Raw genomic sequence first — 13,242 nt, 5'->3', positions numbered from 1 at the left:
AAATAGGACCGCTACTAGATGAGAAACGGCTCACCAACTGTGGACCCCAGAAATGCGAAGCATTTGACAAGGACGACCATGGAATGATATGCCACAAAATACGGGGACTCAGCATCACTGGTAAAGTCGGAGAGTGGCTGCATGATTTCCTAAAGAACAGGAGCCAAACTGTAGCAGCCAACGGAGCTCTCTCCACAGAGACACCAATAGTGAGTGGAGTGCCACAGGGCACTGTGTTGGGGCCACTGCTTTTCATGGTAGCCCTATCGGATATGCCATCAGTGAAAGAGGCAGCCATGCTTACCAGCTATGCCGACGATACAAAAGTCGCACAAGTCAGTCAAGGAAACCTTTGATGCTACGCTCTTGCAGAAAGATCTAGATGCCATCTATGGATGGGCTGAGGATAACAACATGCAATTTAATGCAAGAAAAATCCAGGCCCTCCGCTAACAGTTAAGCACTGCTCAGGAATCACGACATCAGTACGTTGGACCAAGTGGAGCAACGATCCCAGAATCAAATACGGTGCGTGATCTTGGAATAGAAATGAGCAACAATGCCTCATTTCAGACACATATCAACAAAATGGTAGCAGTATCCAGAAGACTGGCCGGTTGGATTCTGAGAACCTTCCGGACAAGGGACCAAAAAACTATGATGACACTGTGGAAGTCATTTATCCTCAACCGACTGGACAACTGCTCTCAGCTATGGTCGCCTTATACAACAAGGACGATAGCAGAGCTTGAAGCAGTCCAACGACATTACACGAAGAAAATTGCATCAATGGAACGACTGAGCTACTGGGACAGATTGACAGAGCTACGACTCTATTCCCTGGAACGAAGGCGGGAGAAGTATGCAGTGATATATATATATGGAAGATACTGGAAGGACTGGTACCAAACTTTGGTCTAAAGAGCTATACAAGACCACAAACAGGACGTCACTGTGCTGTCCCCATTGTGCCGACTGCTTCACCTCGGGCAAGGACGATGTACTGCAATAGCTTGGGTTTCAAGGGACCACAGCTGTTTAACTGTCTACCGAAGCATCTGAAGAGCCTCCATATAGTGGATGTAGACGTTTTCAAACTTGAACTTGACCTCTGGCTCACCCAGATCCCGGATGAGCCAATATCTAGGCAGGAAACTCAAAAGAGGGCAGTAACATCGAACTCCATCCTTCACCAAAAGCCGCTCCGACAAAAGTGGAGAGTGGAAAGATGATCACAATGGCAGTGCTCCAGCATGGCCACAGTCATTGGACTGAAACATAAAAGAATAAAAGAATAATGTTAAGATTTAACAAATGCTGTAAAATATTTATAACCGTTGCGTAGATATATAAAAAAAACGAAATGGAAGTAACTTTGTTCTTTTTAGCTTTTAAAATGTCATTACGCTAATTGCTCGGTTAAAAATATTCCAGAGTAAACTGGATTTAATGAGGGTAAAACGAAATTAACCCTGATTTACGATTGCGGGTGTTTTTATCATGAAACTAAACGACGAATTTCGCAGATAAATTAAACGGGCAAATATTTCTCTGATGGTTTTATGATAAAGTTTAAAAAAAAAAATTATATAAAATTTTACATTTATGTTCTTTTCAAATCCAAATATGTTTGAAGAAATTTCTGTCTCATTTTCGTGCTGGTTTGAGGATAGTCAAGTTTTTTTTTAACACACTATATCTTAAAAGGACATTTTTGGGGATGAAATTCCGCAGTTAATAAGCGTATAAAGAAAACAGTAATTAAGTATGTGACATCAAAGTTGCTTCCGAATAAAAACTGAAAAAACATTTACTGATTTATGTGAAAGCTTGGCCGGCATAGAATTATATTAATATACGCACTTGAATTTAAATTGGAATTAAATTAGAATTATAATTTATATACAAATGTAGATCGGCCGTAGCTGTAATATTTTGCGTTAGAGAAACTTCTCAAGAAGACTTGAAAAAAAAAAAATGCTCACTTAGAATGATGTTTGCAGCTCGTCAGAAAACGGTGTGAGAGAAAAAAAAAAAGAACATGGTACATCTGGTTTCGTTGGAATTTTATTTTTATATAGGCGCAGAAGTGGCTATGTGGTTCCGGGTTCAGTCCCACTGCGTGGCACCTTGGGCAAGTGTCTTCTACTATAGCTTCGGGTCGACCAAAGCCTTGTGAGTGGATTTGGTAGACGGAAACTGAAAGAAGCCCGTCGTGTATATATATATATATATATATATATATATTATTATATTATGTGTGTGTGTGTGTGTGTGTGTGTGTGTGTGTATGTGTGTGTGTGTGTGTATGTGTGTGTGTGTGTTTGTGTCTGTGTTTGTCCCCCAACATTGCTTGACAACCGATGTTGGTGTGTTTACGTCCCCGTCACTTAACGTTTCGGCAAAGGACTGATAGAATAAGTACTAGGCTTACAAAGAATAAGTCCTGGGGTCGATTTCTTCAACTAAAAGCGGTGCTCCATCATGGCCGCAGAAACAACTGAAACAAGTAAAAGATTATATAAGATAAGGCATCAAGGATTCGTCTGTCAGTTGTCTTCAGAGGAACCTCTAAATCTTCCTTGTAACAATTCACTGATATCTTTACAGATCTTTTAACTTCCACGCTTCGTTTAAAATTGAGGAAGTTTTCTGAACGTTGTTCTTAAGTAATGGGCACTTGGCTTGCTCTGTGGCGCCCCCTTGAATTCTCAACGGAGCAATAGATGTCAACGGAGCGTTGGGTATTTACCGAGGTGGTTTTTCCTTAAATATTTAAACTTTACAAATATTTTAGGTACATTAAAAAATTTGTCGTGATAAGAACAGAATATGAGTGGGATTTTGTGTTATCAGTGAACAGGAACATGACTGGTGATGTGTCAAACTCTAGTATAAAGTACTAGCAGTATCGCCCGGCGTTGCTCGGGTTTGTAAGGGAAATAACTATATAAGCATTTTTAGAGAGTTACTTCCCTTATAAATTCGGGCTTTCTTAGCCATTTCTGTTTTGGTGTCTTCAAGCCATGAAGTCGTTGTTCTAAAAGAACGCTGGTCTCCTTGACAACGCTTTACGACGTTGATTTCCTTACACTCCCTTCCCCACAGCCTCACGAGGGAGGGAAGGGGGAGAAGCAAACAGGTGCAGCTGTGACCATGGACGCCAACTCCGCCGCCATCGACACACGAAAAATTATGCATTAAAATGGAATAAAAAATGATGTTAAATTATTTTTAAAATTGTAGACTCATCGTAGACGCGCGCTAATACCCAGAAGGGCTCGATATGAATCACGACTATAAGATACCCGGTTTTGGTTAAACTGCACCGCAAAATGTGGGAGGAGTTAGGAATCTAAATCGTAGGAGACAGACACTCACACAACTACAGTTTTATATATATAGATATTACGTAAGTCCTCGCTTTATTTTGCAGTTTCCATGAAAATTTAACACGGGCCAGTGGTTCACTTAGATATCTAAAAAGAAACACATGCTGAATTGAAAAAATATAAGAAAATAAGGAAAATAAAGCATTGCATACAAATTATCTTCTGTTTCATAAAAACAATAATCGGTTGTCGTTTGCTAAACGGTGCAAAGAGCAAAGGTGAGTTTAGCGCCCCTTGGCACCATTAGTTCAAAAGGGACACTGAACAGCAAAAGATAGGAAACCAACGATTTGATGCATGAAGTATATGATTGATTGATTGTTTCTAGTTTCAGCTCATGAGCTGTGGCCATGCTGGGGCACCGCCATATCATCACTAAGGCCTTTAGATAAGATGTCAGTGGTCAACCAGTCTTATAGGAATTCAAAGGAGTAGTCAGAAATACAAAATAAAAAAATTAAAATTACGAATAAATTAGAACATTTTAATTCTTGAATGCAATAAATTGTAATAAATATTTTATGGTATGACTACAGTTTGGCGAACCACCTCAATTTGGTTTTCTCATAATTTTCTAAATAATGTTTATAATACTACAATTAAAATTCTGTTTGAGAGGACAAACAAGGACAGACAGACGGATTAAGTCGATTATATCGACCCCAGTGCGTAACTGGTACTTATTTAATCAACCCCGAAAGGATGAAAGGCAAAGTCGACCTCGGCGGAATTTGAACTCAGAACGTAACGGCAGACGAAATATCTATTTCTTTATTACCCACAAGGGGCTAAACACAGCAGGGACAAACAAGGACAGACAAAGGGATTAAGTCGATTACATCGACCCCAGTGCGTAACTGGCTCTTAATTTATCGACCCCGAAAGGATGAAAGGCAAAGTCGACCTCGGCGGAATTTGAACTCAGAACGTAAAGACGGACGAAATACCTCTTAGCATTTCGCCCGGCGTGCTATCGTTTCTGCCAGCTCGGCGCCTTTGTCATAAACATTATTGTTAATGTAAGCCACATATTTTGTCATGACATCCAGTCACCAATTCCTAACGAAACAACTAATTCATATAATTTTGGAACCTCATCAATGAACTTATTTTCCATCTTTCTTTAGCTTCTTTTTGTCGGTGAGCTTCTTTACATCTAAAATATAGTTTCTATTCTTAATTCCGAATCTCGTTAATTCAATGATTAGTGACACAAACCATTAATGAAGCTGCAGGAAGCAGTTCCACAGAGATACTGTGAATAGATTTTACTCCCCAGCATTTATTTTACCCAAACACACCGTATCACACATTTACCATCTGTCTACGATAACCCCCCCCCCCCAAAAAAAAAAAAAACTAGATCTCTTCTACATTGTCACATCACAGAACCAGAAGCAGACATTTCAGAAAGTCCTCAAAGTACTTCTCGAATTTCTATAGTTTTACATTTAATGACTTTGACACTTTTTAATTTGCACTCCTATCCAGCGTCCCTCACACACACCACAAAATTTTGGCAGTGAAGCATTTCACGTGTTTTTCAGTACATGCCGTCACCCAGGAGAGACAAACAACCGAAACATTAAACATAAGCGCCGGACAAACTCTCAAAATGAAAGCGTATAACCGGCAACTTGTTATATTATTATCAACCACAAAATTCATATAAAACTCCCGTGGCTTTTCCTTCATAATCCGCCTGCACGCTCTTTTATTTTTCCCTTTCATGTTTGAAATATTATTATATCTCTGATCCCTGCAGTTGTGTAAGTCTAGCTTGCTTCCCCATTCAGGAAATCAAGTACATTTTCGTGTAATTCTTCGCTTGAAATATCTTTGGCTTGTTTTGTTGCTAAACACAATGTTTCTTTACTGAAATGTCTGCGGCACCTAAAAATAGTAGCGCAACTGTAAGTTGTTTCACCATCATTTATTTTTGTAACGGTTTTGCTCCAGATAAGTTCTTGAGGACACTGTAGCGCAAGGGACTGAAAAAAAAAACAGAAAAAGGAACAAGGAAAAAAGAAAAGGGACCTACAAATTCACATGTCGATTTAAAGACAGTTTAAAGGACTCTTTATCAAAAACCAGTCAAAATCAGACACAAATATTCAGCCATTTTTCGGTTCTGTTTAATACATATCTCCGGACCGATAGAACCCGACTAATTTATCACTTCCTTCCGCACATAAATTTATTTTAATATTGTTACCTTTCAATTGTTTCAGTCATTGGGGCAATGTCTTGAAGGATTTTAGTCAAACAAATCGACCCCTGTAAATATGTTACCGGTCTCTTTTACTCTTTCGTCGAACTGCTAAATTATGGGGGTGTAAACAAACAAACACCGATTGCCAAGCGGTGTGGAGACAAATACAACCACAAAGACATGCGCACACACACATACTAAGATACATACATATACGACGGTATTCAATACAGTTTCCCTTTACCAAATTCACTCACAAGGCTATAGAAGAAGATACTTGCCCATGATACCGCGCTGTGGGACCGAACCCGAAACCACATGATTGTAAAGCGAGCTTCCTAACCATACAAATACGCCTACTCCCGTAGCGATAATGCGCTTCTTTCTGGTACTACTCATTTGATCAATTCCGAAAGGATGAAAAGCCAACTTGACCTCGACAGAAATAAATGTGTCACCTTCAAATGAATTCTTGATCTCTGCTAATTTTCCTCTACAGAATTGCCACAGAAAAAAATGTCTATTTGTATCTTTTAGTAAACTACCGTTTACTTACAGGATGTGGCCCATCCTTATTCATGTGTCCTGTTTCTGCTGTAAAACAGGACACAGGCAGTGTGGCGGGTCATAATTGTGAGCACATCTTAATCTACCGCCTAAGTAAGCCACTGTGGCCTACTTGGACCGTAGATTAATCCATCGCCTCGTCCAACACAACTACCTGATCCTTGGGTGTCTTCAACAGAGTCCATTCCACTTGAAGCATCCTGAAGGTGGGCCACGTCTCCCATTTGAATGAACCTTCCTAAAGTGTCGGAGGGTCTGTAAAGGGTTGTCGTTACTACACCACTCTCAAAGAAAAGGTAATCTTTGTCTTCAAAAACTAAAGCATGATTAATTGGTTTGACTTGACAAATCTAGGGAGACAGATGTAACTAAAGAAGTTGAAGAAGTGAGAACTGCTAAAAAAAAAAATAAATAAAATAAAGGAAAAACATGATACGTTTAAGCGTTACTTCGTTACTGATTTTTGTTGAAGACGTATTTTTTACGGGGTTAGGGTCCTGATAACAACATTTTTTTTTAAAGCATTTGGAATCTAGAAAATGGGTGAAAATGCAAGCGAAAGTGGAATGTGCGAGAACACACGCACACACATACACACACGCATGCGCATATATATATATATGTGTGTGTGTGTGTGTGCATATTACACATATTGTATTATATATATATGTGTGTATTGTATATATATATATATATATATTATATATATACACATACATACACGTATATATGTCTCTATATGTATGTACATGTATATATATATATATATATATATATATATATATATATATATATATATACCTATATATATATATATACGTATGTATCTCTCTCACTCATTATATGTGTGTGCATGTGTGCGTATGTGTGTGAATTTGTATAATGACAGAATCTCACATATGCAAAAAAATAATAGCTTCGAGTGATGGCAGTTTCTATCATTAACAGCCCCCTTATACACACACACACACGTACAATTAGACATATATATGCATGTATGGTAACTATACACACACACACAAACTCACAATGTACTTTTAAATTCAGTCAATTGAGGCCTTTATTAACAGCAAGTGCTCTACAACCAACTGGGATTTAGTCGGAGCTATATCCACCGTCTATGTGAAATGAATAAACGGAAAGACAGCAGGTCGAATATATAAAATATATGATGTACTTACCTTACGTTATCCTTCTTGGATACGTAAATGGTTTTGCAATTATTTCTCTAGCTGGTCTAGAAAATGGGAAATTCTAGGAGCTCTGCTATGGATAGCAGTCGGTCATACGGGTATGAATATAAAGCAAGCTGACCGTCCAGCGGGAAAGAATAGAGAGCGTTCATATAAAATCGAAGAACTGATGGTTTCAAAGTTAGTGAAAATACCTCCGTGAAGGCTTACTGTTCATAGCAGTCAATCACGAGGGTTTGAATTATAAAGTTGTGTGTGTGTGTGTAAATAAATACACACGCTCACACACACACAACCCAAAAATCTTGCCATTCGCGAGCTTCGAAAATACCTAGTGAGGGCTCTATTCAGAAAGTTATTTCAAACGTAAAATGTTTATCTGTGATTTATGTGGTTACTAGACACACACGAATAGCTATGGAACGTTGTGGTTAGTTTTTGGTGGAAAGTGCCCTAAAACTGATTTAAATTTGGGGATACATACATATATACAGACACAAATATCAGTAACATCAATGCCAATACAGGGACACACACTAAAATTGATGCCGGATCTTGTGAATCCAAATTTAAAATTCGCTGAACAACCACAGACCTTCTTTCAGGGTCCCGGAGAGACGCAACACAACGACACTCGCAACATACGTATGGCGCCTAAAGGGCGATCATACGCCTTTAACATCGCAATGGAACAAGACTATGTAAACTGTGTATGGCAGAATAATATATATAATCCTTATGACCTCACATGAGCCAGAAGGTTACCTGAACTCCAGGACAGAAGCCATGGGGAGTTGTCCACATTTTCGGAAATTTTTACTTAGCTATCAATCGAAATTTTTACGTAGCTATCAATCGAAAGAAAACAACTCGCCTGGCCATATAATTTTTAAGAGGAATATTTCTTGAACTATCACCGGCGTTCTTGTGTTTTTTTTAAAAAAGAAAACATTCTTTGCAGAGAACGGTTATCGTTTAGAGAAACTGAAGAGATGTCTAGTTCACGCTAGATAGGAAACCAATGGTTTTTTTTCTAAACTGTTACTTTACACATACAAATATATATATATATATATATATATATATATATATATATATTTTCCTCTGTTTTCCTTCTCTGGAGCTTTCCTTCTCCTATGTTTCCGACGAAGAGCTCCGCTCGAAACGTTAAACCCTCCTTCTTTCCTTCTTTCCTGAGCGTCCAATAATACTTTATTTGTTCCACGTCCTATATATATATATATAGAGAGAGAGAGAGAGATAGATAGAGAGAGAAAGAAGGAGAGAGAGAAAGAGAGAGAGATAAGAATGTGTATATATATATATATGAATCTGTACATACAAGTACCTTTTGTATATACGTACATATATACATATATACGTGCATGTATATGTACACATATATATGTATATTTAAATGTATATGTGTAGACTTATATATATATATATATATCTATATATATCTATATATATCTATATATATATATATATATATAGATATATATATATATATATATATATCTATATATATATAAGTATACATACACATATATGTATTTATATATATATATGTGTGTGTGTGTGTGTGAACATGTATACATATATATATATATATATATATATATATATACACACATAAACATGCATATATGTGCGTGTGTGTGTGGAGGCCTGTATGTGTGTTAATGTGTATATATGTATATAGGCAAATGCACATAGAAACAAACAATACAATCACGCACGCCCACACACAAACACGCAGACACCTACGTATACACCCTACACACATGCCATCCGTTATTAAATTGGAAAACATGATCCCGTTTTAATTTAAAACACGTTTTTAATGCGACCACGCATTAATATCTCTTACATTTGGGACACCCTACATCAACTTCATAAAGCTGCAAGCAACAAGACGAACAACAAGTAAAGCAAGCAACAACAACAAGAATAATTCAAGAAAAATTTGATTAAAAAAATGTTATCTTTTATTTACAAAGCATTTTTTTTTAAAAACGAAATATTCTTCCATTTTAATCAGCTGCAATAAACAGAGTCGTCTGCAAAGATTTCACTTATGTGTTACTACTTTGATGTCTTAAGCACATAAGATATAAAAATAATGAGTAAAAAAGAAATGATTTCCGTTCATATACCATTTTCGGCAGATATGCCATTCAAATGTTTTCTTTTTTCATACATTTTTCGTATACTGTTTTATGTTTTTCGTTCTCTTATCACGATAACTACCGCAGCAGACGATAGACATTTTAAGACGTACTTTCATTTACATGTGACCGTTGTATTTTTGTGCTTCTTTGTTGCTTTAGTGGTAGCTGTTGTTGTTGTTGTTGTTGATGATGATGATATTGTTATGCTGGAAAAATAAGTTTAAAAAAATAACTATATAGGATTCTTTATAAGTATGTACGATTTTATGTATGCACATATGTATGTAAGTATATATGTGCATATTTTGTATAAATGTACATATATATCTATATAAATATATGTATATCTATTAATGAATATGTGATTTTATATAAATATACATATGTTCATCTGTATATGTATATATGCATAAAATATGCACATATGTATATATATATATATATATTATATATATATATATATATATATATATAAGTATGACATACACATATATGTATGTATATATGTGTGTGTGTGTGTGTGAACATGTATACACATATATATAACACAAAATTAGCATAATGTGCGTGGTGTGTGGAGGCCTGTATGTGTGTAATGTGTATATATGTAAATAGGCAAATGCACATAGAAACAAACAATACAATCACACACGCCCCACACAAACACGCAGACACCTACGTATACACCCTACACACATGCCATCCGTTATTAAATTGGAAAACATGATCCCGTTTTAATTTAAAACACGTTTTTAATGCGACCACGCATTAATATCTCTTACATTTGGGACACCCTACATCAACTTCATAAAGCTGCAAGCAACAAGACGAACAACAAGTAAAGCAAGCAACAACAACAAGAATAATTCAAGAAAAATTTGATTAAAAAAATGTTATCTTTTATTTACAAAGCATTATTTTTTTTAAAAACGAATATATTCTTCCATTTTAATCAGCTGCAATAAACAGAGTCGTCTGCAAAGATTTCACTTATGTGTTACTACTTTGATGTCTTAAGCACATAAAGATATAAAAATAATGAGTAAAAAAGAAATGATTTCCGTTCATATACCATTTTCGGCAGATATGCCATTCAAATGTTTTCTTTTTTCATACATTTTTCGTATACTGTTTTATGTTTTTCGTTCTCTTATCACGATAACTACCGCAGCAGACGATAGACATTTTAAGACGTACTTTCATTTACATGTGACCGTTGTATTTTTGTGCTTCTTTGTTGCTTTAGTGGTAGCTGTTGTTGTTGTTGTTGTTGATGATGATGATATTGTTATGCTGGAAAAATAAGTTTAAAAAATAACTATATAGGATTCTTTATAAGTAGTACGATTTTATGTATGCACATATGTATGTAAGTATATATGTGCATATTTTGGTAAATGTAATATAATCTTATATAAATATATGTATATCTATTAATGAATATGTGATTTTATATCAATATAACATATTTATCTGATATGTATATATGCCTAATATGAATATGTATATATATATATATATCATATTATATATATATAATTTTTGCGCCTCTTTCTTTGTTTTTCTTCTCTCCCACTCTTCTCTCTCTTTCTCTCTCTCACCCCTCTCTCTCTATGTATATATATATATATAACACTTATATAGCACATACATTCGTCTATACATGAAAACACATACGTACACTCATATATAATGTATATACTATTACCCAGTCATGCGCACACACGTATACACACGCAGGCACATGCATGTATGTATCTGGCTATGAATTTCGCCCAAAACCTGTAAAAATTAAAACTCAAACCTATTTCCTTCGAAGAAAAAATAATGAAGGAAAACTATTAACACTAAATTACAGTCCTGTTATTAATACATGGCTGACATCGGAATGTACGCCAGGAGGCAGACTGTGAAACATTATATGAAGGTTCACCAACACAATATTATAGCATTATTGCCACATCTGAACAAAAGAGTGCAAGTTTCGAGCACGATTTAAAAATCACATCTGTGCTGCTCATGTTTTAAGAGAACAATGGAACGACGGTGACACTCGACATCGACTTGCTACCATCACACACACACACACGCGCGCGCGCGTTGATATCGAATAGTGAGAATAGGTGCACAACATCGTATTTCTATTCATGGGTTAACAAGGCTACCAATGGTTTCATGTAAAAAAATCGTCACAATTGTTCAAGCGTGCCATACACTCACATTCACACTTATATATATATAGGGAAAATTCAAAAAAACAAAAGACGAAGGTGGTGTAGACAACAAACAGATGTATTAGTATAAGGGTCGGGAAGTGAAAAAGTTTTTATACATGTGAATGTAGGGGTGTGTATTTATAAAATTGGTTTATTAATATCTACGTACATAGGAATACAGTAATTTGTATACATGAATGCATACCCCAACACTCACACACACACACACACACACACACACACACACGTACGTGTTCACATATCGACACACGTACACACGTATAAATATTTACTTTTTAGAAATATACGAAAAGTTATATGAAAATGTCAAAAATACTTGTATTATGTATGTATGCATGTTTTTATATGTATCTATGTATGTGTGTGTGTATATATATGTATATGCTTTGCATATATATTTATATTTATACAAACATGGATACAGACATATATACACATACACAAAGCATAAACTTATACATATATATACACATGCATATATATACATATATATGTATACATACACACACACATATATATATATATATACTATGTATGTATCTATATATATTTACATATACATACATGTTTATAAGTATATATGTGTGTATGCACACACATATATGTATAAATATATTTGCATGCATGCATATATATATATATATATATATATGCATATACAAACGAAACCTCGTGAGTGTGTTTGTGAGAAACCGAAAGAAGCCTGGCATGCATATGTGTGTGTGTGTATGTGTGTGTGTGTATGTGTGTGTGTGTATGTGTGTGTGTGTATGTGTGTGTGTGTGTGATTTAATTAACTGTCTTATATAATCTACATATACAAACGCATACCCACACACTCCAACACACACACACAGACATACGCACACATATTTACACGTGGTTTAAATTTGACATTAATATGCATAATGATGCAAGTTTGGTTCATTTAAACAGATGCATTTGATAAACATTGACAAATTAGTTCTTGTTTGTTACACCCGAAGAAATCTCTAGCCTTGGTCTTTGCGTCCATCCTGATTTACAGATGGTAAATATCCAATTGACAGGGGCGCCCTCTAGCGACTTCCTTTGACATTTTGTTGTTGATCAGATGACCTAATTTGCATTTGGCGCCAAATATTGTTTTTATTTTTTATTTTCATTTTACATTTTTTTAATTATATTTTTTTTCTGCCATGCAAGTGTTTTGGACTGAAGCAAAAACATGTTCAAGGCAAACTAGAGTGTCGTAAGTGCTCCGATGATGTCGATGATGATGATGATGATGATGATGATGATGGTGGCGATGACGACGACGACGACGACGAAGATGATGACGATGATGATGACGATGATGATGATGATGATGATGATAATGATGACGATGATGACAAAGGTGATGATGATGACGATGATGACGATAATGATGACGATGATGACGATAATGATGACGATGATGACGATAATGATATGATGGTGATGATG

General features: G+C 35.7%; 1 protein-coding gene across 1 annotated transcript in view; it reads left to right on the top strand.

The window, feature by feature from the left end:
• The first annotated feature begins 660 nt into the window (after nucleotides 1-660).
• The window catches only part of LOC115221552 (dentin sialophosphoprotein-like), a 22,513-nt gene continuing 9,931 nt past the window's right edge, over nucleotides 661-13,242 (top strand). Inside the window, exons 1-2 of the mRNA XM_036510910.1 lie at nucleotides 661-860; nucleotides 7,404-7,544. Of these exons, the coding sequence (XP_036366803.1) occupies nucleotides 661-860; nucleotides 7,404-7,544 (341 nt within the window). The remainder of the gene's footprint in view (nucleotides 861-7,403; nucleotides 7,545-13,242) is intronic.

The sequence above is a fragment of the Octopus sinensis genome, linkage group LG18 (assembly GCF_006345805.1).
Source record: "Octopus sinensis linkage group LG18, ASM634580v1, whole genome shotgun sequence".
Classification (NCBI taxonomy): Eukaryota; Metazoa; Mollusca; class Cephalopoda; order Octopoda; family Octopodidae; genus Octopus; species Octopus sinensis.
Note: the sequence above shows the minus strand (reverse complement) of the source record. Positions and strands in the feature narration are given on the sequence as shown.